Consider the following 26212-nt stretch of genomic DNA (forward strand, 5'->3'; position numbering starts at 1 on the left):
ATCCCACCCTAGAAGAGTGGAGTGTACATCATACACTCCTCTTAGGGGTGTAAAGGTAGCTTTTACAAAAAAAATAAACAAAGCTTGATTTCAAAACATTTTGATAAATCAAACTGATAACTTATACTGCTTCATTAAAGAATATAGCAACACAGTTAACTTTGTATGTTGACGTCAATTAAAGACAGCTTAGTACAATCAGAAAAATTTGGCCCTACCTCCATAGTCTAGCTTCGACAATTATACAGCGAGTGTCCTAAAGCTAAGCCTTCTTTGAGCCATTCTAGTAATGACTAAAATACTTCATTTTCTAATTGGTTTCAGACCCTAATCTTAAGTCAGCACTAACTAAAACCAAAATGTTCCTATAAAATGAAACAGAAGGACTCCAAATAATTACACTTTAATTTCTTTAGGCTATGTTTGGTTGGGGGGTTAAGGGTGGAATAAAGAGTTTATTCCACCCTTATCCCCTAAACACAAAAAAAGTTTGGTGGGAACACTAATTCCCACCTTAACGGGCTATTCTAGAATAGCCCGTTAAGGGGTGGGAACTAGTGTTCTCACCCCAAGGTGGAACAAGCTGGGATAACCCAGCTTGTTCCACCCGTGGGGAGAGAGAGTGAGAGAGAGAGAGAGAATTTTTAATTTATTATAAAATTTAAATTTTGTAAGTTCAAAAATTAAAATTTATAATTTTTAAAATTATAAAATTAAAAATTTAAATTTTAAATTGTTTAATTTTAAAATTTAAAATTTGATATTTTAATTTTTTTTATATTTAGAATTTGATATTTTGTATTTTTAAATCAAAATTTCATCTTAAATTTAAAGTTTAAAATTTTAAATTTTAATTTTTTAAAATTGTAAATTTGAGATTTTAAAATTTTAAAATTTAAAAGTTTATACTTTAAATTCTAAAATATAAATATAAAATATAAAAATTTAAATTTTAATGTAAAGAAAGGGATAATATCATTGTTTTTTATTTATAACTACCCACTCTAATTTTTATTTCATCTTACCAAACCAAACACTATTTTTTTTATTCTCAGGAATAATTCAATTTTCATCCAAACGCAAAATTGATCTAATCCCCGCTTATACCTCAATTTATATCTATCCCTGGAATAGCCACTTTTTGCTTATCCCCGAACCAAACAATACCTTAATGTTCAACTCTGAGAATTCACATAATTGTTAACTCTTAAATCTAAACAACTTAACTTAAAGAGTATCCACAATTTGTAATATGACCCTCTATCAATATTTTCCGCATCTGCCTCAAGAAATTGTCTTTTTTCAAACTTACATATGATTTATAAACAAACTGTGATACGCGAACAAAAGCCAACCGCATCAGTAGCATCAGTATGTAACTTACCACGCCTCCAATGCAGTACCTGAATTTCTGGAGTTCCACCTGAGTCTTATTGCAATTCTTAAGAATCAAAACAAGTAGATATATGGGTAAAGATCTAATAAGTATGAAGGAAGAAATATGCACATATCACAATGCCTAACTGCTTAATGTGTAGTAAACCGCTAAAGCATGATAAGAGATTATTTCAGAGTATTCAACAACAACAATTGCTCCTCTCCTACCCCAGCAAAAGCCCAGATGCCCAATTCTATGGAACCACCATATGGTTCAAATTTGTAATGCTTTGCCACCATGTGGTTGTTGTTCTATTCTTCTGTTAGACATGTAATTTAAATCATCATTAAAAACGAGCACATGGCAGCCATGTGACTCGTTAAAACACAGGATCCAACTCCTTAATCAATTACTTTTAAAGAGTATCTTGTAGGAAAAGCAACAAAACCAAGTTGGGAAAGTGTTACGTTTTGAAACAAAAGAAGCAATAAGTGGAATCGGTACCATAGGGAGGGTACTGTAAGTTTCCCTTTATTATCAGTAGAAAATATCCACGGAAAACAGATAGCACCCAGAATGCATCAACTGGATAACAAGATCACATAGATTGCGACTTGTAAGGATTATCACTAACGGGATCACCTACAGCAGAAATCTTAGCATAGGATAATAACTAAAAGTAACGACAAACATTGTGACTTCCGAGAAACAACATAAAGGAGAAGCTGATTAGCACACTAACTGAGCAAATTATATAGTAGTAAATAAATGCATACGGGAGATGCACACAGACAAATTTACATCTATATTTTCTGTTTACCTGGCGAAGAAGTATTACCAGTGCTGTAGCAGATCTTAACCTGCCCAAATAAATCTATGGAAGAACCTCAGAAGTGATGTAATTCAAAGAAAAGAAGAAATCAAAGCATAACTTAGGAGCTACTCAGATGATCTACGAACTCCTGTACCAATATGGTGACAAGGCCTGCCCGAACCATGCGAATGAAGGTTTCGTCCGGCACCAGAGCAATCAGACTCACATAGCACAAAAGAAACATTAGAGCAACAGGCAAAGAAAGCGACAATTAGAGTAGCAGCCAATGAAACATAGCAAAAAAAGTTATATGATAGGTAGCAAACAACAACGTAATAAAGACATTATTAGTAGCTCCTACAGAAGTTCTAATAATGGTTGGAGAAGATTTCTCTGCATAAGAAAGAAATTATAACCCACAAACATATAATATTTGATGTAGCAAGGGTATCAGCTTTTCGCCAGAACAGTGGCGCTGCATCTTTAAGCTCAGCAGTCTCTGCAATGATCAATAATAGTACATCAAGTTTAAAGATGTGAGTCCGAAACTTCCAACTAGACCAACTCATATCAAGAAGAAATAAATCAAGTCGATGTTAGCTCCAAGAAACTTCAAGCCTGCGAAAAAGTATTGATGGTAAGTTAATATGCCAAATTACACAATAATACAACAAAGAGTGGTGCATAACAAAGTGAAATTTTTTATTGTTGATTCTCGACATAGTTGAAGAGAAATTGCAAATAATGGAGACAGTGCAGCTTCTCTGTAAAAACATTAGCTGAAAATCTATCTTGTTCACGAAGAAAGAAAATGTCACTGAAGATAAAAGTAAAAGAAAAAAGGAATTACAATAAGAAATGAAAGCTTCTCTTAAAAACATAATATTTTTTTCTGATCATAAAGAAGTGAAGAATTGAAGTGAGGTTATCTTATTATGCTAAAGAATTGAAGTTAGATTGTGGAAAACAAAATTAGCTCACAAAATTAATGCTCATGCAAACCTCTCCTCTCTTTTTTTTTTCTTTTTTTTTTTTTTTGGAGAGGTGTAATTTGTATCTGCTTCTGATCTCATAATGCGGCAATGTACAGAACAAAGGAAAGGAAAGTATATAATCACCTTTCCTCAGTACAAGCAATACTCAGACTTCATCAACATCACTTCATCTCCGACATGAACTTCTCATACTCAGTATCAGCACCATAAGACGCCGGCTGCTCTGCTGCAGACGAAGGCTGAGGAGGTGGGGGTGGCGGAGGGTTTGAAGCCCAAGGTGCACTTGCAATGCTGTGAGATGGATCAACAGGCGGTGGCATAACCGGAGGAACAGCAGAATAATAAGGCGCATAGCCATATGGAGGTGGTGGATAGGTTGGCGGAATGCTTGTAGCTGCAGCACCATATACATTGGCAGGCACAGGCTGAGCTGCCATGGAAGAACTTGGTGGCGGTGGTTGCACACCAGGAGGGTAATTCTGCATCCCTTCACTAGAAGGTATTGCTGTTTGCGGTGCAGTGCCGGGAGGAACAGTCTGAGCTGGCGGTGGATAATGTATTCCATAAGGAGGGGGTGGTGGAGGATATGGAGCATACGGAGAAGGAGCCGGCGGCCCCCAAGGCACAGGAGCGGGCATATAACTTCCAGGGGGTGGTGGGGGTGGTGGGTTGGCAATTTGCCCTCCAGCCATATACTGCTGAGAAGGGTATGGTGGTGCTGGGGGCGCCGGAGGTCCGGGGGCCACGGTGGGCTGAGGAGGCTTACCAGCTACTCTTACAGCTATAGTTCTCCCTTCAATATTCGCCCCATTCATGGCTTTGGTTGCTTGAGTGGCCTGGGACACATCTGCATATTTCACAAAGCCATAACCTTTGCTAAGCCCGGTGGTCCTATCCTTAATAACCTTCGCCATCACAATATCCCCAAAGGACGAGAACAAGCGGATCAATCCATCATCATCAAGGGTAGGAGGGAGATACCCAATATACAAGTTTGTCTCATCATACTCTTTCTTAACACCATTCGCAGCCGTGTTTCCTGAACTGCCCGAACCAAGCAGAGGAAGTGCTGAGCTCGACTTTGTTAGAGATTCTGGGACGCTCCCACCTAATTCAGCCAAGAAATTCTGGTACTCGTCGTCCATCTTCTTGCCAGATCCTTTCATAGGGCAATCTATGGTGGGATGCCCACCATCTCCACAAATCTTACACAATACATCACTCTTGAAAGTTGTTGTACGTGCGGGGCAAGCGAATTGCCGGTGCCCAGGCTCGCCACATAACCTACAGAACTCGTCGTCTCTGATCGTACCTGTTGAATATAAAATATTATGAAACACAATTCACTAGAAGCCTAATCTTTTAAAGAAAGACAGCAGTTTCACACGATAACAGAGCAGGAGGTCTCAAGTCAAATATTTCCAAGTCCTTAGTGTTACTTAATTTCCTCCGATTTGACTAAAAATCAACATCTTGGGTCTACTAAAAATATATCGAGGCCAGATATGAGTGGCAACGCTGATAGAATATATTAAAACACAATATCCTTTAAGGAAGAAGGTTGCTTCACAATACCATTGAGTGCTGCGAGTTCCCTCAGCTGCTGCCTCTTATGCTCATTCAACACCTCATCAACAGGAGTAAGAAGCTTCTCCACCATACCAGCTGCAGCCTCCAAAGCTTCTTGTGTATCTGCCTCTACTAGAACATGCAAATCCTCATTTTCCGCAGGGTCCGGCTTCATGTCCCTCTTCTGCAGCAATTTCCCTTCTTTCACTGAACCTTTACCCCGGATCACAATCTTGGCCCCCGTCTCCCTCTCCATCCTCTTCTGGGTGTTCCCCCTCGGCCCGATAATAAGGCCAATAAAGTTATAACCTGCGAAGTCACCAAATTGACATTCAGCTTATGTTCAGTAAAATTCAGTAAACTTGGGTAAAATCTCTTGAAATGTTTAAGTAATATACCGCTAAATCATAGTTTTTGGTGATTTTTTAGGGTTCTACTGACACATAGTAGTAAATAATTCATTGATTTTTCACAAAAATGGGAAAAATCTGTGGGTTTCCAACCTGGGTAGTCCTTTGGAATGTATAACTTCTTCTGGAGCTTCGGCGGCCGGTAATCGGCCGGGGGCTTGAATGCGGGGTTCCGCCGGATGAGCTGGGAGATGATCTCCTGCCGCTCCCTGTTCAGCCGCTCGCGGGCGCGGTACTCCCTTGTGTTGATCCGGACCCCCATGTTATCATAGATGGGCTCGGGGGACGGCGACCGCGCCCCCTCGGGGCGATCGTCGAGGGGGCCTCCGGATTGTAGGAGGCGGCTGATCTCGAGGAGCCGCGCGTTGAGGAGCTGCACCTCGGGATCGAGATCGGCGGTGAAGTCCTTCATGAAGTCCGGGAGCTGCACCACCGGCTTCGGCTCCTCGTCGGCCCACCGCGACTTCCTCTTCCTCCCCCCAGCCCCAGCGCCGGCGCCTCCACCGCCGGTGGATCCGTCGCCGGCGCCGCCGCTAGTGGTGGCGGCGCCGGCGGAGTGGTCGCTCTCCGACGGGGGGTCCCATCGGCTCCGGCGGCGGCGGCGGCTACTCGCGTCCTCCTCCCCCCCGGACGCTCCGCCCCCGCCGCCACCGCCGCCGCTGTTGGCGCCGTTCTCCGCCGAGCGTTCGACGGAGCCCTGGCGCGCGCCGCCCGGGGCTAGGGTTTCGTGGGAGGGGTCGGCGTGGGCCCCTAGTGTTTGCGGGGAGGGATCGGCCGCTAGGGTTTGGATTTGGAGATCTAGGGTTTGCGGGGCGTGGGTTTCCATGGAGAGAGAGAGAGCGCGCACGAGAGAGAGAGAGAGAGAGAGAGAGAGAGGGAGATTTATCGGGGGAGGGATTGTAGATTACGGAATACGGAGGATAAACAAGGTCGTGACTTAAAAACAGAAATTTGGTGGGGATGTCGGTGAGACAGTCATATCCGCCGTCTATATGACTTTAAGATTCGCGCCATTTATTTGATGAACGGTTGATAAAACATCTCACGTGGGGCCTGACCGTGAACAGTGTGGGTTTTAGGTCCACGGGACTAGAGACTACGGGGAACATTGTTTGCGTGCACCCCGTGTATAACTAACTATATACATTCATTATATACTGCAATACAATTCTTAAAATCAGAATTTAACTAATCAAATATATATATTCTATAATATTTGAAAGGTGTACTGAATTATTGTAAATCTAACAATAGTCAATATTATTAAATTTTGAGAATTATACTATATAGAAATTGGTATTGCTTAAATAATTTATTTAAACAATAATTAGAGCCAAAAAATCTTAAACATGGTTAAATATAATAAATTTACTGTAAAATTAATAATTTTTTATTTGGAAATATCAATGCCCACAAATGATGCTTTTTGGACAATCGATGCAAAATACATATTCTTCATATACATATATATATATATATATATATATATACATATGAAATGCTTAATATCATATTTTATTTAATTAAAATTTAGGCTTAATTAGGCTTAATTATAGAAAATCTCTCTATAAATATCTATTTATTTACTTTTTTTTTTCTAATTTTTAAACATTTATATTTTGCCCTATTAAAATTTTAAAAGTAGAGTACGACATTAATGAAGAGGACAAAATAATCAAATTATCTTTTATTTTTTTATAAAAAATAATTTTAATATATTTATGTCATTTTGAAGAATATTTTCAATATATATTATAAGAAATTGACAGAATAGTGATAAAACCTGACGGAAGGGGGTTAAATGCAATAACTTAAAATATTTAGGGAGTAAAATATAGAATTTTAAAAATTAGAAAGAAAAAGTGAAGAAACAGATACTTTACTGTCATTAAAGTTTTTTTTTTTTTGATAAGATTATATCGACAATAATAATATTGAACTTCTATAAATTATTATTATTTTAAATATCAATTATTTATTGCTCTAGGGAGAAAAAATAATAGTAGGACATTTCATATTGTCCTCTAAACCAACTTAAAGTTGTTTTTTAATTTTATTGTTAATAAATTGAGGGTTAAAAAAGCCCGTTTTTTCAACATAATTTAAATAAATAATTGATATTTAAAATTAGTACTATTATAATTAAATTTTACTATTTTTAGATGCTTTGAATTTCCACATACAGATTATTAAAATGAATATTCTGATTTTCCTCACTATTTAAAAAGGATCGAGGTAATTGTAAAAAAATATAAATCAATAAATAAATAAATAAATTTAGCAAAAAAAAAAAAAAAAAAACCCTCATCTCGCCCCCCCCCCCCACCCCCCCCCCCCCCCCCCCCAAAAAAAATCGCCATTGTTGTTGCTCACTACACTGGAGAGGAGAGAGCTCCGAGGAGGAGGAGGAGGAACCCTAACCCTAACCGTAAACGATCCAGCGAACGACTACGGCTGCGGCGATGGCTCCGCCGTCGCACGACCTCCGCCGCGCCTACAAGCGCCCCGCGATCTCCGACCAGCAGCGGCGCCGCGAGCTCGCGCTTCTCCGCCAGTCGCAGCACCGCGCCGACTCCCACCACCGCGCGCGGCAACTCGCCTCCTCCCTCCTCCCCTCCTCTGAAGGCCCTCTCCGAACCGAGCAGGAGATCGAACCGGAGGTTGAGCCGGGGACCGAGCCGGAGGTCGAACCCGAGGCTAGGGTTTTGGACGCGCCCCGCGCCGCGAAGCTCGGGGGCGCCGAGGCGCGGCGGTGGTTCGCGCGCCAGATCATGCTCCCGGAGTGGATGATCGACGCCCCTCCGGACCTCGATCGCAATTGGTTTGTTGTTGTTCGTCCCCTTTATTAGTATTTGATTTGATTCAGGAGGGTTTGGATTATACTAATTTGAAATATTGTGTAATTTGTAGTTTTTGGACTGTTGATACTTAAATTTGTGGGGTTGTAGGGATTTAATGTTATAAATTTGAGCCAAACGTAGTGAAATATGGAAGGATTTGAGCAAGTTTAGATTTTGATGAGATGCAGGGAACTTAAGCTCAAAAGCACTTCCGATGTGGCACGAAGTGCTTCTTTACTCCGTGAAGCAGCAGGAGAGTGTTTGGCAAATGCGATAACTGTGGCTTGTGCTGTGAGAGAAAGCCAAAACGAGGTTTTGAAGTTCTGCTTTTGCAGTAATATTTGAATTGGGAGGGTTCGGAAGATACTAGTATGAACTTTGAAATGTCGCATACTTTGTAGTTCTATAACTGTTGATAGTTATATTTGTTGAGTCGTAGGGATTTAGTGTTATAATTTGAAGGACTTCTCATTGCATCTTTTTGTTACTTCGACAACTGATGGTGTTATTAGTATCTGAAGTTGTAGGAATACGATGTTCTTGCTTTGAAGAACTACAATGGAAAAGGTTGTAAAATGTATGGATAGTCTCTATGATATCTTGATTCTTGAACTGTTAATTTAAGTAGTTTAGTCTCGAAACTTTCACGTAGGACATGCAGGAAAATTTATCAGCTATATTTATAGGATTGTTCATTAACAGTAAACAGGAAATTTCTGTAGGTACGTCTTTCCGAGGCCTGCCGGGAAACGGTGTTTTGTGGTTTCTTCTAATGGTACAACAGTGAGTAGGCTTCGTAATGGCTCGGTTCTACACCATTTTCCATCTTCCTTGCCTAACGGAGCTAGAACAAAAGACAAGTCGGGACCATCAAGCTCCTACTCTATTCTTGACTGCATATTTCATGAGGTGAGATTTCATCTTCTATGTTGTTTAGGGCAAGAGTTTCTGATTATCGATATTTATCAATTGCTAGACTAATAATGGATGTTTTACACATATACCTCCATAAAATCAGAATTTTCAAATATATGCTCAAAAAGCAGTTTCATACAACAATACCCTCGTGTTTAAGTTGGGGAGTCATCAAGTCACTGCAGAATGTTGGATTAAATTGGGGCATTTCTTTGTTCGTCTTGCAGGCAAGACCATATATGTTCATATACGAAAAGTAGGACTTTGTAGGGATATATAAAATCTTGCAAGAGGATGTAAATATCTTATAATTGTTTATGTAATTATTTTCATCTTTATTTATGTCATTATTTAACAATGAGGTGATAAAATTTCAGCCTGACCAAACATACTATGTCATTGACATGGTTTGCTGGCGAGGATACTCATTGTACGACTGCAGTGCGGAGTTCAGGTTCTTTTGGTTGAATTCTAAGCTTACTGAAACTGGAGCTTGCAATCCTCCATCAACATATCATAAGTACAGGTTCAGCATTGTCCCAATATATGAATGCACTGAACAGGGTCTACATGCAGCGTATTCGGGCGTTGTGCCTTATGTCAAGGATGGGCTTCTATTCTACAACAAGTAAGATACACATTTTCTTGTACCGTATGTCGTTAAATAGCTAATCTCAGTGTAACACTGATGATAAGTTCTCTACTCAGGACACTGCTATTTCAGTTTCCTATCTGGATAGACAATCTTTTTCTGCTTATTATGTCATCATCTTTTACTGTCACTATTTGTTTACTATTGAACAGCAAGAAAATGGCTAGATGATGAGTTGGTCCCCTTGAGCTATAGCATTATTGCATACTGCCGCATGTAGTTTCAAAAGTTAAAGGAACTACTAGAAGGATCTGTCTGTTTCAATTAACTACTTACTTGAATTCCTTCAATTTCCTGGAATGGCCGTAGGACATGACTGTCCCATAACGAGTTTAGGTCTTACCCCTGTTCTTTTGAAGGCCAGATTTTAGGGCCTTTTGTAGTCATTTAGCTTTCATATGTCTGACGTTTGTTAAGAAAAACTGATAGAAATATGATTAGGTGTTGGAAACTTGCAGATTGTGCATGTACTTTTTTCTCAGCTTGTAAATATTCAGGTTTCCATGGTTAAAAGCATGACAATGTAGGGCGTTCTGGTGCATTTACCCCCAAAAAAGAGAAAAATCTCTGGCTATGACTCTTTTAGTAATATACGTTGCTTTATCGCAGGTATATTGATCATTATGTAACAGCTAACTACTGTTATTTTGGCTTCTTCATATGACTCGAATTTGAATTGGACACTTAGTTGCAAAAATACAATAATTTCATTACTGCCCTATTTGACATGTAACTAACCAATTTAATTGAGAAAATGGATCCAACTAGAGAATTCTAACTATAGGAATGAAGATTGTGCTATTTAATTCGTGGTTCTCAGTTCATGATTTAGCTCTCTTTTTATTTTTTTTCCCCCCTTTTGAAACTTTCTTGCATAAGCATTTCCCTTTATTTGTTTTCTTTTGTTTATACATAGGCAAGCACATTACCAAACTGGGAACACGCCTTTAGCATTAGTATGGAAAGATGGAGCTTGTAGCCAGTATCTTCTTGATACCGACAGCAAAGGACAAGTTCCAAGCCAGCAGCAGGTACACATACATTACCACTATACATTCGATCACTGTTCAAACATGATGGACTTGTAGCTGAAGTTGTACACAATGCATCGTACATTTGTTTGTGCGCTGTAACTCCTATTTGTGTTTTCTACATTTCGTTGTGGATTAATCAGGTTGTCTTGGAGTTGCAAGAGGATGGGAAATTAACTACTTCTGATGATCCCCCTCATGTCTTTGGTTGCTTCGATCGAGACTTTATTCAGAAGGTAACTCTTACATCCTTTTATTTTTTTTTCCAATCCATATGGTCTAGCTGACTCTTTTATTTAAGGCCTCTTTCGTTTCTTTTACAAACTGATAAATTTTAATTAACCCCGTATTGCTTATTTAATTTGTTTATTCGATTTATTTACTGCGTCAGATACAAATTTAGTCCCTAAAGTTTGAACCCAATATCTCATAATACATCCTCAATGTCTCAATTCAATAATTTAGTCCCTGAAGTTTGTTCTATTTATTATTAAGTGTTCTGTTAATTTACCGTTAAGCGGCACAAACTTCACTGACTATATCATTATAATAAAGCCTCTGAAGTTGTTATTGAAATTGTAGTTGAACTTTCGAGGACAAAATTTGTTCTCTTTCAATTGAAGTGTTGAACTACAGTTAGATCCTTTTTGCAGTCGGGTTTACGCCCAGGAAATCTTCTCCGATTTGCTATTAGAGATGAAAGTGTGAGGCTTGTTGATGGAAAGATGGAGATCAGTGACCTCCAGTTTGTAGGAAGGTCTAATCGTGCACGCGCTTTTGCCGACAGCCACTCCAAGGTATATAAAGAAACTGTGCTTGCTGGTTTTATGAGTTCCGTGTTATTAGAGAGAGGATACAATTCATTCCAATTTGCTTTTTCTATTTTTTGTTTGCATTTAGGTTTTGTTCCAGTATGCTGCTCGTCATTCTCCTCTGCGAATCGAGGATTTATTTGCATGCATCCGATCAAGCCCTACCGACGAAGATGGATCTAACGATATCGAAATGGCAGGTTGACCAGCTAAAATGTAATAATGACATTGGTCTTTTTTTTTTTTTTTTGGTTTCTCTCTTCAAGGGTACAATCGTCGTTACAGTGGCTCGAGATGGAAATGTATTCTTAGGAACAAGTTATTGGTAAATTATGTTGTTGTTGATGCCAATACTAATCGGTCCTTGTGTATACGCCACAACATATATTTTGAGTTTGTAGAAATTTTGTCATTGAAGTTTCACCTTGATTTCAATTTCGTCCTCGTTTGTGAATTGTACAAATTTCATCCCTGCAGTTTGTGCTAGATAATTGAAATATAGGTCAAACTCTAGGGACTAAATTTGTATTAATGTCTCTTTTTAATATTTGAATGTAGAATTTTAAAAGCTTTTGAATGAATACATTTTACAGTTGTTCGGATATATTAAGTTTATGAATGCAGTTTTATACATAGTAAACAAAAAAAAATTATGATACATTTGAGTAGAGACAATTTGGCCCACAAAAGGGTTTACATACAATGCTAACAAGAACTATGAGCAATAAACCATCAGGAAATTTGTACATCTTTTTTAAGTTAATTCAAAATTTCAGCGAATGAATTCACCGTCTCGAATCCGTGATTTTCAGGGAGAGGTGCGTTTCCGGGGCGAACCGAGATTAGTACTTGAAGACCTGGAACATGTGATGCGGCATATGTAACTTTAGTATGCGAATTCGAAAGAGAAATACTGAAGCATAAAAAGAGCAAAATACAACTGCAAAATCTGAAAAAGAACCATGCAATACCAGTAAGAAGTGCAATCTGCGAAAATGCGGAAACAAACAAAGAGAACCATCACAAGTGTAGGGCAGTATCTTTTACCTGCGGATTTCGCTGCGATTGCTTCTTGAACAACATCAGTAATGAACAAGATTTGTGATGGCTCGTCTACTCCGACCGACTGCGCGATTTCGAAGTAGCTGCGCGCTTCTCTTTTATTTCTAATAAACAGAAAAAGGAAAAAGAAAACAATCTCTTTGAGTCATAAAAGATATAGCACTAATAAGTGTTAAGTAATTGCATATCAAAGTAATCAAGTAACTGCAAAATTACCCCACTGTGGTATCAAAAAACCCACACAGGTACTTCCTCAAGTCCCCATAAGTAGTATTTCCAAATATAAGTCTCTGAGCTTCTCTACTACCACTTGAATATATGTAAACCTTTATAGGCAGATCCAAAAAGAATGTCAATCAAAGTTCTTTTTGTATCAAACAATTATGTACCAGCAACTTCAGAATAAGAAAAAAGTGCTTTACCTCAATGCTACTATTGAAGTAGCCGAACTGTTACATAGTGTGAAACAATTATTTTTCTTCAAAAGCTAAAGCTACTAAAGAACAGTGTTTTTAATATATATTCAACACTTTCCCTCACTTCGGATAGTCTTGATTGAGATTTTTTGATATACTTAAGATATGGACTTGAATTAAACGGGAGGAAATAAAGTAAGATTTGAGACCTCCTGCTTTGATACTATGTAAAAAGATATGAAACGGTCATTTACTCCAAAAGCTTGAGTTATTAGAGAATGATGTTTTTAATATTTATATTGACATAAACTTCAATAATAGCTGCTGTTATTCTCCCTTCTTTTCCTTGCACAAAAAAGAGAACTTATTCCTCACACTTGCTCTCTTCTGAGAAGAATCTTACTTGTTTTCTCATGCTGATTCATCCAATTAATATAATTTTTGAAGTCTTAGATTATCAAAGCACTCTTAAATCGATGTTTATACTTAGATGGTGTTTTGATTTAATTGTGTGCAGGTTATATCGGTCAAGCATAATCCGATTATTCGATTAGCAGAATCAGTTAACAAAAGTTATACATAAAACCAAAGAGATATATAATCACTAAGATCAACTAAAATAGTTACCTTTATTCCATTAGCATGCCACCTTCTAAGAGCCTCAGGAACATCATCATAAACAACCCCCTGCAGTTCCTTGTTCTGAAATCTTGTCCTCCATATATGGCCCTGCATGTCAGCATGAAAATAAGACATCTCTAACAGCTGTCAGCTATGTTCTACTAAGACCAAGTTATATCTGTTACTACCTGCAGCTGTTTAAGTGATGTGATTTTTCGATCTGCTTTGATCATGGCTTCGACATTAGCGACTAAGGAATCGATCACTTCCTCTTTTCCAGCATCATCGGGTGGAATTGGAACTGCCCCTGAAACCCCTCGCTTCAAGTCATCCTCGACCTGTCGGAAATCAGATCATAAAAATGAAAATTGGTGAAAAGTAAGGAGATTATTTATCAATTTATGCGCTCCTATCGATTCTGCAGCATGGACCTGATATGTCGCGATCTAAATACTCGACAGAGAATTAAGAATTCGCAGCATTTGACACAAAATTCATAGCTCACAACTTCGATTCAGAAAACATGAAGTGCAATTGGGTACTCAGAGAGGATAATTATGTTCGAACAATACGAATGCGTCGTAATCTTTTCTCACTTGCTCGCACAGCAGCTTAATATCATCTTTCGTTTCCTCGCTGTCGTATGTCCACGTTAAATGCTTCCGCACGTTGTTTCGAGCATAGGGAAATAAAACATCAGTAACAAATGATATCGGAGATGTTGCTCCCTCAATGTCGAGCACAATTCCTCGCTGCCAAAATAATCGAAAACTAAATAGTTAAAAAAACAAGCAGATATGCAAGATTATCTATTTACATACATACAAATTTTTTAAAAAAAAAAAAGAAAAAAAGAAAAATTATGAAAGCTAAGAACTTACTACTATTGATGGTTCAAGGATGTAAATGCTATTTTGCACCATAGCCCTTGAAGAACCATTTAAATTCTTAATTTTGACATGATGTGCTTTTCCTTTGCTTAGTTTATGAACATGACATTGAGTAACTCTGATAATTCTCAACGAGTGGGGCTTGATTGCAGCAGAAAATAGATGATAATGATACAAATTATTAACCTGAAAAAAGCACAATAGAAAAAAAAAAAAGAAGAAAAATACAACACATGTCCTTAATTGTAAACACTTGAAAAAAAAAAAAGAGTAGAAGGAATCATACATAATTAAATGATGGTGGAATTGTTGCCGCAGACGCCATTTTTCCCCTACAAAAGCACAGTTTTTAATTTTTTATATTTAATTTGTTATTTTCTTTTGTTTGTTTTTTGTTTTGTTTTTGGTTTTTTTTTCATTTGCGAGGAGAGGTGGGGAGAGCGTGGAGAATCCCCTGTTCGGATAGGAGTGATGGGTGAAAATGGATCGGATATCATAGTATCCGATAAAACATCGGATCCGATCCGGCTTCGGATATGACAACTATCAAAGCGGCAAAGTCATAATCCTCAATTGCGATCTCTCAAAAAAAAAAAAAAAAAATCCCCAGAGACGCATATATGCTTCGTTTGTGATTGCGGAGGGATTACGTTACGTGTTTATCTCTCAAAAAAAAATCTTATTTATTTTTGTACGTAATATTTTATTGCGATCAATCGGTTATTGTATATTTTCTGCGATCCCACCTAAGGGTAGAAATGAGCCGAGCTCGAGCAAGCTTACGTCAGCTCAAGCTTGGCTTGAACATAATTTTGAGCCTAAAGTTAGGCTCAAGCTCGGCGTGAAATTAATTCGAGTTGAGCGAGCTCGAGCCCTAAACGAGCCATTTGAAATTCTTAACATCGTACAATCTATAGTTTAATTTTTATAAAACATTATCTAAAAATTCGATACCAAAAAATATATCTAATAGTTCAATATACAAAATGAATGAATAAAATACGATATTATAATATTAAAAAAAATTAGGAAAAGCGACTCTGTGAGCGAGTGAAAAGAGAGAGAGAGAGAGCAATTAGAGTAGGATTTTACTAGTTTGGTTTTGTGGACCCAATAATCTAAATTCTATACAAATATAATTAAAATATATACTATATATTATTTTGTATAATTAATATATATATTATATATAATTATATAGAGAGAGAGTTTGGTTACTATACTGTTATTAGTATAGACCTCTTTATACTCATAAATTTTCGACCATTAGATCTATGCTTTTGACTATTTCCATCCATAAATCATATTATACAACTAACCACCCATTCAATCCTAGGGGACCATTATCATTCTAATTGCATATTCAACGACCGAAAATTTATGAGTATAAAGAAATTTATATTTATTAGAGTATAGTAGCTCTAGCATATATATATATATATATATATATATATATATATATATAGTTACTATACATTAATAATCACCATCGCTTGCATATAGCTTTCGGCCCTTTGATTGAAAGGATGTGTGGTCAGGATGATAGTAGCCCCCTAAAGTTGAGGAGGTGGCTAGTTAATATATGATCTAATGGATGAAAATGGCTAAGGGGTAGAATATAATGGCAGAAAACTCGATATCACCAAACAGTTGGAACTATCGATAGTTTAGTAGGCCGAACTTTATAATATATATATATATAATTTGAGCTCCTATGCTTTTAAAAGTACCAAGTCATTGGTACTTGTGGTTTTCGGCCTTTGGATTAAACAATGTTGCGGTTAAGATGATGTGGGCCCCTGAGTTGAGTGGGTGTTGGTTGAATAGTATAATCTAACGGAAAAATGAATCAAAGGCGTAAATCTAACGGTAAAAAATTACAAGCACAAAGTGCTTTGTACTTTTACAAGTACCGTAGCGGACTATATATATATCTATATATATATAATATATATATAATTATAATATATGTATATATATATATAGTAGATCTAACGGGCAGAAAACTCGATAGCACAAAACGACTGGTACTATAGATAGTATAATAGCCCGGACTATATATATATATAGAGAGAGAGAGAGAGAAGATACAGTCCGGCTACTATATTATTGAAAGTACCAATGTTTAGTGCTGGCGAATTTTGTGCGCGTTAGATTTACACCTTTGATCAATTCCACTTGATATATCATACTATACAACAACTAACCCACTCAACTCTAGGGGATCACTATCATCCTATTAATAGTATAGTAGACAATATATATATATAATATATATATATATATATATATATTATATATATATATATATGAGTTGAGCTATGATACTTTTACAAGTATCACTATTATGGGCTATTAGGTTTTAAACGCAATTGGATCTACTTTTTGATTATAATAGTTCTTGGATTAAACACTATTCCACTACCACCACCTACCATCATCATCTCAACGTCACATTCTTTCATCCAAGGGCTAAAAAACACACAAGTTCATCCCCATGATACTTTTACAAGTATTCTAGCCCTACTCATATATATATATATATATATATATATATATATATATATATATATATAATTGAGCTAGAATACTTTTAGAAGCACCAACCCCTTGGTGCTTCTAAGTTTCTAGCCCTTAGATCTACTCCTTAATTACTAATAACCCTTGGATCAAATACTATTCCACCTACCATCACCTACCACTACCTACCACCATCATCTCAATCCTACATCTCTCTATCCAATGGTTAAAAACTCAAAAGCACCACCCCCTTGGTGTTTTTGAGAGTATTCTAGCTCAACTATATATATATATATAGCGCAGGGCTGCTATGCTCTCAGGAGAACGGAGGTTTATGTGCTCCTGAGCCGTTTTCGATGATGGAATTTTCGAATCGACGATCGGCTCCGTTATACTTAATCTAGCGCATTTGAAGTTTCTAGAAAATAATTTTTGCGATTTTTTGATATCATTTACCTAGTGATCGAAAGGATTCAAAATCCATAATTTTTAATGGTTGATATCTGCTGTTTTCAAATTTAACGGTGTAGAAGTATTCAAATCAGATGAAATTTTGATACAAAATTTTTTGTACTGTCTACAACAAAATCAATATTTCTGATAAAAAATTTTAGTGCTATATCACCACTTTTTATAAGGATTTTTATTTTCAGCCGTTAAAAATTATTAATTTTGAATCATTTCGATTGCTAGGTAAATGATATCGAAAAATCACAAAAATTATTTTCTAGAAACTTCAAATACGCTAGATCAAGTTTAACGGAGCCGATCGTCGATTCGAAAACTCCATCATCGAAAACGGCTCAGGAGCACGGAGGCCTCCGTGCTCCTGAGAGCACAGCAGCCCTTCTCTATATATATATATAGGGTTAATTTTATACAAGTCCCTGCAAACATGATGAATAGCAGATATATTCCTGCAAAGTTTAACTTTCATAAGTTATCCCTTCAAAAGTTCTAATGTATTCAGATATGTCCATGTCGTTAATCTCTATTAGAGAAATCTAGTTAACCATTGTTAAAATACTTAACTATAGTCAGTTAATTAATTAGGTAAAAAGACATTTTTATCTTTTTTCCTCTTCCTCTCCTGCTTCTTTTTCTTCCTTTTCTTCTTCTTCCTCTTCCTCTTCTGTTTCTTCTTCTTCCTCTTCTTCTTCATATCCTCATTTTTCTCCTCATTTTTTCCTCCTTCTTCTTTTTCTTCGTCGTCATTGTCGATGATCCGATCGTCATTGCCGTCGTGGTGCCCACGTAGGCCATCGTCATAGGCGCCTCCGACGGCATCGGCCACGCCGTGACGTCGACAAGCTCCGCAACCCCGTTGGCGGCAACCCCGACAAGCTCCGCAAGGTCGCCGTCGCCGCCGCCGCCGCTTCCACAGCCTGAAGAGGAAGAGGAAGAGGAAGAGGGCAAGGGCAAAGTTGTCATTTTATAATTCTACTGTTAAAAAATTAACAGTTCTCTAACTGATTCTAACCAGAGGGACATATGTGAATACATTAAGACTTTTGCAGGAATAACTTATGAAAGTTGAACTTTGCAGGAATATATCTGCTATTCATCATGTTTGCGGGGACCTGTATGAATTAACCCATATATATATATATATATAGAGTCTGGCTACTATTCTCTTAATAGGATAGAAGCCTTTGTCATATCAAGTCGTTTTAGATGATTGAGACTTCAAATTGATAAACCATTGAAGTGATCTACACTTTTAGAAAAATTTAGAAACTAAATTTTATAATTTTTAAAAATCATTATCAAGCCCATCGAAGAGTCAAAAAATGAACGGTTAAAAATAAATGACCTTCTGAAAACAGTGGTTAGACTTTCTCAATTTACAATCGGAGTTATTAAAAATTATCTAAATAGTATAAAGAATTTTCTATCAAAAATTCAATCATTTTGGATTACTCTACATTATTAAACAAGCAAATGGTTCATATAGGCCGTAAAAAACGGTCAATTTTTTAATCCTTTGATCACTATGTAAATAAATTTTAAAATTTATAAAATTTAGTTTCTAGATAATTCAAATACTCTAAATTAATTTCAACGGTTCCGATCATCAATTTGGAATCTCTATCATCAAAAACTATTTGATAGGACGAAGGTCTCTATCATCCTAAAAGGATGGCAGTAGGGATGCAAATGGATCCGGGTTGGTGGAGCTCCACCCCGATCCGCCCCGACTGGGGTGGTAAGTGGGAACAAAAAATATAGAAAAATATAACCCGCCCCGAATCCGCCCCGATCCGCCAGTAAATGCGAGCGGGGAGCGGGGGAGGCGGGAGACTCTTTTCTTCCTTTGAATCTATCCCGATCCGGTTAAAATCCTGCTCCCGCCCCGAATGGAGCGGTAAGTGGGAGCCAAAAATAAAATAAAAAGTAACCCGACCCGAATCTTGCCCCGCCCAGATAAGAACATGGAGCGGGAGGTGGGGAAACTCTCCCGCCCCGGATCCGCCCCGTTTGAATCCCTATGATTGGCCAGGTTTAATATAATATATTATATATATATATATATATATATATATATATATTGGGCCAGTTGAATTATTCCTGAATTATTGAAAATCTGAATAAAAAATTTATAATTTTTATGTTTAAATATATATTATCTTATATTTTATGTTTTATACTGAATTTATTTTTTAAGCCGAATTTTTCAACGAATTTAAAAATTAGAAAACAAATTTTATGCGTATTATACCCGTATTGAATTTTTGCCGAATTCGAATTAACTAACTATGTTTTTTAGTACATTAATGCACAACTACCTTGCACAACACAAATCATAAATGCTAATAAGCTACATTATTACTTTCATGAAAAGAATGGTGCAACCACTCATTTATAGTAGATTAAAGCATATGCACCAAACTAGCTAATTGTTGACTCAACAACCCTGATTACAATCTGAATAGTAGGGCAGGAAAGTACTTAATTTTTATAAACTCACAAGTAAATTACAACCTAGTAAATAATTATCTCTCCCTAACTATTTATTCAACCACTCATTTATAAATGGCCTACAGGTGAGGGGCCTCAATACATTTTTAAGATCAGTTCCTTCTTTTTTTCTTTTTTCTTTTTTTTTTTTTTTTGAGGAGAAGGTAGCATGCTAACTGCTTCATTCATATATTAATTTGTTTGAAGGATTCTTAAAATATTCTATTAACATAGTACAAATGATTAGTTGGCTTGTTATATATTAAGATAAATTCTAATTGTTAGTTTTATTAGGTTTTCTAATTGTCTTAGTAGCTAGCCCCATAGTAGGCAATTATTCAGAGAGTATAAAACAGGAAAACTCAAATAAATAATTGGTCACTTGTGCTAAAAAGTAATTTATTGTTGAAAACAAGCAATTTTTTTTTTTTTTTTGGAGAAATTATTGCCTACACTGGGTGTATAAGTACAACTCACACATATTGCACCTATCAAATCTAATTCAATATGTGTTTTTTGCACTGTTTTTTTTAAATGGTTTCTAACTTGTTATTACGGTTACAATTAATCATTATAGAACTAGAAAACTGTTGTTGCATATATGTTCGCATTGTTCTTTTTTTTTTGAGAGATAGATAGCACGCGCGCTATCCGCTTCGCTTATTTCATTTAGAAATAAACTTAGCTAGAAATGTGAATCAACTAGGATTCGAACTTGAGTCTCGGATACCAACCACCGAGTTCTTTGCCACTTAAACTATATATATATATATATATAGAGAGAGAGAGAGAGAGAGAGAGAGAGAGAGAGAGAGAGAGGTGAGCTTCGTGTCTGTGACCTTTTTTAACGCCGGATCGTCTCAAAATCTGTACAATATGATTAATAATGTATCTATTTAAATCTCATTTATTAACATGTATGGATCTTAAGGCTATCCGATTGTTAAAAAATTATAAATATACAGAAACTCAAAGCTCTCTCTCTCTCTATATATATATATATAATTTCCAAATGCAGACTTTGCTTGCGCTATTTAATTATCATGTCCTTGAAGTTTGTCGCTATGTTGTTCTCGATCGTCCGATCTCATCCCTCCCGGTCCCAGTTGGAACCTGCGATCGATCGTGAGGTGACCGTTAAAACGTTGCTCTTCAGCTACAGTGATTAATTGTTGTCTCCTAATTAATGAAACAGTCCATTTCCATCAGAAAATTAAGGGGAGGATTAATCTAAAGGATTAACTTAAGTAGTGTTAGGTAAAAAATTACGATTAAAAAAGGTTGTGTCAAATCTTGTTTATACTGTAGCGTACCATGGAATTCGATCCGTTTGATCTGGTGACTTATTGTCTTTGATTTATTGGTTACAAAACCATGAAATTTTTTTGTAGGGCTACAGAATATTTTATCCATAAAGCCTTATAAGTAGATGGGAACCCGAACTAGTTATAACTCATTCATACCGATCGTCCCTAGAGCAAGTGGCAAAGGACTTGGCGGTTGGTATCCGAGATCCAAATTCGAATTCTAGTTGATTTACATTTTCAGCCAAATTTATTTCTAAATAAAATAAACGAAGCGGATAGTGTGCTACCTATTTCTCAAAAAAAAAAAAGAGAAAAGGTTATAACTCATACGTTGTACTTGGTCGCCGCTTCAGTCGCTGATCGCCTAGCCACTTCTTTTTTTATTTTTTTTTTCTACCATCTTTTCAATCCGTTTGTATTATTTATCAAATAACTCAAAAATCATGTTAAAGTAAGTGTATATATATATATATATATATATATATATATATATATNATATATATATATATATATATATATATATATATATATATATATATATATTAATACAGAAGATAATGAAACTGATGATTTACAGTAGTGCAAGTAATGACCCAGAGTTTTATTTTCACTAATTCGTGCTTATTACAGAATACGTAGCTCACTATTATTAATAGCATTAATTGTGAAACAACCGTTATACTTTAACCATTTAAACCGTTAGAGAACGATATTTATATAATTTTATATTTAACACTCTCCCTCACGTCTGGGCTCGAGATTTTTTAGTCGGCCCATGACGTGGGTTTGAATTAAATGGGAGAAAATTAATATATTATGAGCCTGACATGACTTGAATTAAGGACCTCCTGTTATGATATCATGTGAAACAACCGTTATACTCTAACAGTTTAAGCTGTTAGAGAACGATATTTATTTAATTTTATATTTAACGTTAATTAATCCCCATTGCTCACATAATGGAGCAAGGATCGGAGCAAGGGGAATCAACCATAATACACATAGGAGGTGGATGTGAGCAAGGAGGCGGCGGCGGCGGTGGGGGCTCCTGCTTCGGCTTTGGCTTTGGATCCGGCGGCGGCGGCGGCGGCTTCACCTCTGCTAGTGTGAGGAGTTGTATACACCCTAATTTCTTCTCCAACGACTTGAGCAGTCTGACCCAGTAAATTCCAGTCCCAGTTATCACCAGCTTATCTCCCTCCACTCCCACGTTTTCAACACCTGCAAATTTTAAGCTAAAAAATTACGCAATTTGGTTTGTGTCCTAATATTGATTAATTATGGAAGCTTATTTAATTAAGCTTCTTTTTACAGTAAAAAAGCTCTAGACCGCAAACCACCGCGTACCTTTCAAAACTGCAAAGAACTATTATCTCACTACAAAAAACGTTACATTTAAGGATGCTCTTTTTTATATTTTACGATGCTTAATATATTCCAACGTCACTTTTGAAAGCGTCGGCAAATGAAGAGTTGCCACGCATATATCGACGCTTATACCAAGCATCGGTAAAATATATTCTGATGCTTTATAGTGTCAGGATTTTTTAAATCCTGACGCTCTAAAGCGTCGGAAAATTAAAAATATATAATAGTAAAATTTATCATCATTTAATAAATTGTTTGATATCATATGACGATACTTTTTGAAGTGTCGGTATTTTCTATATTGTAAAAACACTTAGAGACGCTTTCCCTAAGCGTCGTCTAAAAAGAGTCCTTATATTAAATTTTTTTTTTGTAGTATCTAGCTATATCGAGAATATATATACCTCCATGCAATGATTAGTTCTTAAAATGAAATGTAACTTGATAGATATAGTCAATAACATTTAAAGAGCCTTTAGTTTAGAGCAGGGCGAAATGCATAACTAGTCAGAGACCCAGTATCTAATTAAGTCGCGAATGTATATATACTTATTGTCCAAACTTTGGCATCAAAGTTCTCAATAAAGCTCCTACATGTAATGTTTATATTTGGACACATATATATATATATATAGAGTTTGACTGGGCTACTATCGGTAGTAAACTGTTCGGTTTATTACCGATTTGTTTTTGATGATAGAGCTTCCAAATCGACGATCGGCACCGTTGAACATGATCTAGACCATTTAAATTATCTAGAAATCAATTTTCATGATTTTTTGACATCACTAACTGAACGATCAAAGGGTCACAAAATCTATAATTTTAATAGCAGATATGGTGCGGTTGCTCGTTTAACGGTATAGAAGAGTTCAAATCAATTAATTTTTTGTTAAAAAATTCTTTAAACTATTTAAAATAAGATCTAGACTCTAGATCTCAAATATAAAAATTGTATCATCATTTTTTGAAGAATATTCATTTCCAGCCATTCATTTTTCTGTTCACTTGATGGACAAGAGAACAGTATCGAAAATGTGTGAAATTTGATTTCCAGATAGTTTAAATAGTTTAGATCATGTTTAACGGCCACTATAGCACCCGGGCCGGGCCGGGCCCGGCAGGCACTTCGGGCCGTGCTGGGCCTCACATTTGGAGCCCGACGGCCCGACACGGCACGGCCCGAAACGGGCCTGGGCCGTGCCGGGCCGAGGTAAAGCTAGCGACTCGGCCCTTTTATTCTACGAGTTGTTGCTTTCGAGCTCCTTTATTTTTATTAGTAAGATAGGGTGTTCCTGAGTTTGCACCCTTTGCAGCTTTCAAGCCCCTTTATTAGTAGGGTTGCTGGGAATCAATCCCTCTTAGAAAGCAAACCACTAATAGCCAAGAGCTAGATTGAAATCTATGGAATTGCCCTGGCGTTGATTTGAAGATCCCTCTTGAACAGAATGATTAAACATAAGATCAAACCAGAGATTCATCTTTTTCGAGATATTAATGGAAAACGAATCCATAACTGTATTTCGGATCAAGGGCTGACTTACTAAAAAATGCCATTAGAAGCAGCAGAATTGAGCATAGATTATNATATTTTTTTTAAATTATATGTACATTTTTTAAAAAATAAAAAAAGGAGCCGGCCCGGAGAACGGCCCGGCCCGGCATGGCCCGTGCCTTCCGGGCCCAGGGGCTGTGCTGGGCCGGATGGTAGGGAGTTTGGGCCCGGCACGGCCCGCCTTGGATTTAGTCACGGGCCGGGCCGGGCCACTCTCCAGCTCGGTTCGGCCCGAAAAATGTGGGCCTTGCCAGCCCGGCACGGCCCACATTACACCCCTAACTATACCATAATTGTATTATTATTTATATTCGTGTTTGTTTCGGTTTACACATCATTTTGATTATATCTAGACAATATTAACTCTTGAGGAGGAAAAAAAATAAACTGTCACACTTAGCCCAAGTGGCAAAAAAATTTAATGGTTGATATTCGAAGTTCTAAGTTCAAAATCTAAAAACTTCACATGTTCAGATAAATATATATATATTTTTAAAAAGAATGAAGTGCATGGACAACAGATGCTTCCCCTCTCTCTCTCTCTCTCTCAAAAATAAAAAAAAAGTAATGAAAATAATACCAAATGTAAGGCGTAAAATAGTAATTAATTATGGGGGGCACCAATTACGTACCATCTGTTAGTGAAGCAATCTTCATGGCTTGTTGCCTCGTGTTTTTGCACTCCACTTGCACCTTAATCTCTATCTTTTGCTGCATTACATATTAATCAATTCCCCAACTCAATTTACTTACTCTTTATTATTGACATTACAACATATAGTAATTATATTATTCAATACAAAAACAAATTAGTAATTCTCAGCTAGAAATTGAAAACATACGAAACTTATCCGGAAACTATGTTGCGCTTGATCAAACTAACCATTTAATTCTTCAAGTACCAACCACCAACCCCTTTGCCACTTGGACTAGAGACGGTCGGTATGTTAGATATATAGTTGATGGATCATATATAGTTCTGGTAAGTTCGGCATGTGCATGTTTACTATTTCAAACTAGCTCAACCCAATGTTTAAACATAAAACTCAAAAGAACACTTTATTGAAGGTCATATAACATATGAAAAAGATGATTGAATCTATAAGCTTATGATAAGAGAATTAATTACCTTTATTGCCATAAATTAAGATGATGAGTAAATCTCTAACACATGCAATGGAATGGGATGCTCCTAGTGAATCGTTTGTGGACAGGAATTGATATATTTATAGAGAGAGATTAGGAAAGGGGATAGGATATTAACAATCCTATTTTTTTTTTTTCTATATTATAAGTTAAATTAATTGATTGTTTTGTTGCTCTGGTACATGCATGGATAAGAAAACGAAGTTGTCCCAATTCTCTTTTTATTAATACCCCTCTAATTAATTTGCTACTGTTGGAGTCAACTGTTAGGTCAAGAATATTGGGGTTCAATTTATATTTTTTTTCTCTTTTATTCCTTTTTTTTTTGTTTGTTTGAGTGCATGACAGGTAATGTGTTTGGATTTCGTCAACTATTAATTGAAGTTAGGAGCCTTTAATTTAATATGGTTTTCAAGTTTTGATTTCTTATTTCAACCTAACTTTTTTTTTTTTTTTTTGTGGCCTGATCATGTTTTAAGTGTGTGTGAGAGAGATTGGAAGTTAGTTGCTGCATCTAGAGCCACCATAGCCTTATCGCCGTTCCAAACTAATTTCACTAAGCTCTCTTTAATGCACTAAAAAAGTGACGTTAACGAAACCTTATCTATTGACACCTATGTGCACCGGAACAAAAACTTTCACTTAAGACCTACGTCGTATGAAAAAGGTATTATGATTGAGAATATAAAGAACTAGAGATTTTAGTACCTTTTTCTTTTGAGAATGAGGTAGCATGCTACCGCCTCATTCAATAAAGAAAAAAAAATACTGATTAATAATCATATTTAAGTATTTTGGACAGATAATTTAGATCAGATGAGTTTTCAGTGTTAGTGGACTGGATTATTACATTTGGTATTAAAATTAGTTACTAGCTATNGTAATGTGTTTGGATTTCGTCATCTACTAATTAAAGTTAGGAGCCTTTAATTTAATATGGTTTTCAAATTTT

At 36.5% G+C, this 26212-nt stretch overlaps 4 protein-coding genes across 7 annotated transcripts; 1 reads left to right on the forward strand and 3 right to left on the reverse strand.

The window, feature by feature from the left end:
- On the reverse strand, window positions 2464-6072 carry LOC109725657 (branchpoint-bridging protein). 2 transcript variants are annotated; one of them, XM_020254926.1, is made up of 4 exons: window positions 5260-6072; window positions 4763-5065; window positions 3311-4499; window positions 2464-2691 (listed from the first exon to the last, which is right to left on the reverse strand). In XM_020254926.1, the coding sequence occupies exons 1-3, from the start codon at window positions 5990-5992 to the stop codon at window positions 3349-3351; spliced, it is 2187 nt and encodes a 728-aa protein (XP_020110515.1). In that variant the 5' UTR covers window positions 5993-6072; the 3' UTR covers window positions 2464-2691; window positions 3311-3348. The 2 variants fall into 2 exon arrangements, with proteins under 2 accessions (XP_020110515.1, XP_020110514.1); XM_020254925.1 differs by having other exon boundaries at window positions 2464-2810.
- On the forward strand, window positions 7513-11851 carry LOC109725704 (snurportin-1). The gene is made up of 7 exons (XM_020255001.1): window positions 7513-7987; window positions 8729-8915; window positions 9299-9549; window positions 10490-10604; window positions 10748-10840; window positions 11258-11401; window positions 11505-11851. Exons 1-7 carry the CDS (start codon window positions 7629-7631, stop codon window positions 11619-11621), a joined length of 1266 nt encoding a protein of 421 aa, XP_020110590.1. The 5' UTR covers window positions 7513-7628; the 3' UTR covers window positions 11622-11851.
- On the reverse strand, window positions 12050-14856 carry LOC109725705 (probable bifunctional methylthioribulose-1-phosphate dehydratase/enolase-phosphatase E1). 3 transcript variants are annotated; one of them, XM_020255003.1, is made up of 8 exons: window positions 14692-14856; window positions 14397-14546; window positions 14112-14267; window positions 13704-13853; window positions 13522-13623; window positions 12695-12804; window positions 12464-12582; window positions 12050-12273 (listed from the first exon to the last, which is right to left on the reverse strand). In XM_020255003.1, exons 1-8 carry the CDS (start codon window positions 14728-14730, stop codon window positions 12176-12178), a joined length of 924 nt encoding a protein of 307 aa, XP_020110592.1. In that variant the 5' UTR covers window positions 14731-14856; the 3' UTR covers window positions 12050-12175. The 3 variants fall into 3 exon arrangements, with proteins under 3 accessions (XP_020110592.1, XP_020110591.1, XP_020110593.1); XM_020255002.1 differs by having other exon boundaries at window positions 14397-14591; XM_020255004.1 differs by lacking the exon at window positions 14397-14546 and having other exon boundaries at window positions 14692-14855.
- Window positions 21762-25376, reverse strand: LOC109725824 (heavy metal-associated isoprenylated plant protein 2-like). The gene is made up of 3 exons (XM_020255199.1): window positions 25244-25376; window positions 24747-24825; window positions 21762-22412 (listed from the first exon to the last, which is right to left on the reverse strand). The coding sequence occupies exons 1-3, from the start codon at window positions 25253-25255 to the stop codon at window positions 22144-22146; spliced, it is 360 nt and encodes a 119-aa protein (XP_020110788.1). The 5' UTR covers window positions 25256-25376; the 3' UTR covers window positions 21762-22143.

Source organism: Ananas comosus, linkage group 20 (assembly GCF_001540865.1).
Source record: "Ananas comosus cultivar F153 linkage group 20, ASM154086v1, whole genome shotgun sequence".
In the NCBI taxonomy this organism is placed as follows: domain Eukaryota; kingdom Viridiplantae; phylum Streptophyta; class Magnoliopsida; order Poales; family Bromeliaceae; genus Ananas; species Ananas comosus.

Excerpts from the sequence above, each read along its gene's own strand:
- LOC109725657 (XM_020254926.1), bottom strand. The coding sequence starts at position 5,992 with ATGGAAACCCACGCCCCGCAAACCCTAGATCTCCAAATCCAAACCCTA. Across the intron at positions 5,066-5,259 it reads CATTCCAAAGGACTACCCAG|GTTATAACTTTATTGGCCTT; the intron begins GTTGGAAACCCA and ends GTGACTTCGCAG. Across the intron at positions 4,500-4,762 it reads GGAACTCGCAGCACTCAATG|GTACGATCAGAGACGACGAG; the intron begins GTATTGTGAAGC and ends TATATTCAACAG.
- LOC109725704 (XM_020255001.1), top strand. The coding sequence starts at position 7,629 with ATGGCTCCGCCGTCGCACGACCTCCGCCGCGCCTACAAGCGCCCCGCG. Across the intron at positions 9,550-10,489 it reads GGGCTTCTATTCTACAACAA|GCAAGCACATTACCAAACTG; the intron begins GTAAGATACACA and ends GTTTATACATAG. Across the intron at positions 10,841-11,257 it reads ATCGAGACTTTATTCAGAAG|TCGGGTTTACGCCCAGGAAA; the intron begins GTAACTCTTACA and ends TCCTTTTTGCAG.
- LOC109725705 (XM_020255002.1), bottom strand. The coding sequence starts at position 14,730 with ATGGCGTCTGCGGCAACAATTCCACCATCATTTAATTAT. Across the intron at positions 14,592-14,691 it reads TTCCACCATCATTTAATTAT|GTTAATAATTTGTATCATTA; the intron begins GTATGATTCCTT and ends TGCTTTTTTCAG. Across the intron at positions 12,805-13,521 it reads GGCATGCTAATGGAATAAAG|GTTTACATATATTCAAGTGG; the intron begins GTAACTATTTTA and ends CTGCCTATAAAG.
- LOC109725824 (XM_020255199.1), bottom strand. Across the intron at positions 22,413-24,746 it reads GATTGCTTCACTAACAGATG|GTGTTGAAAACGTGGGAGTG; the intron begins GTACGTAATTGG and ends TAAAATTTGCAG.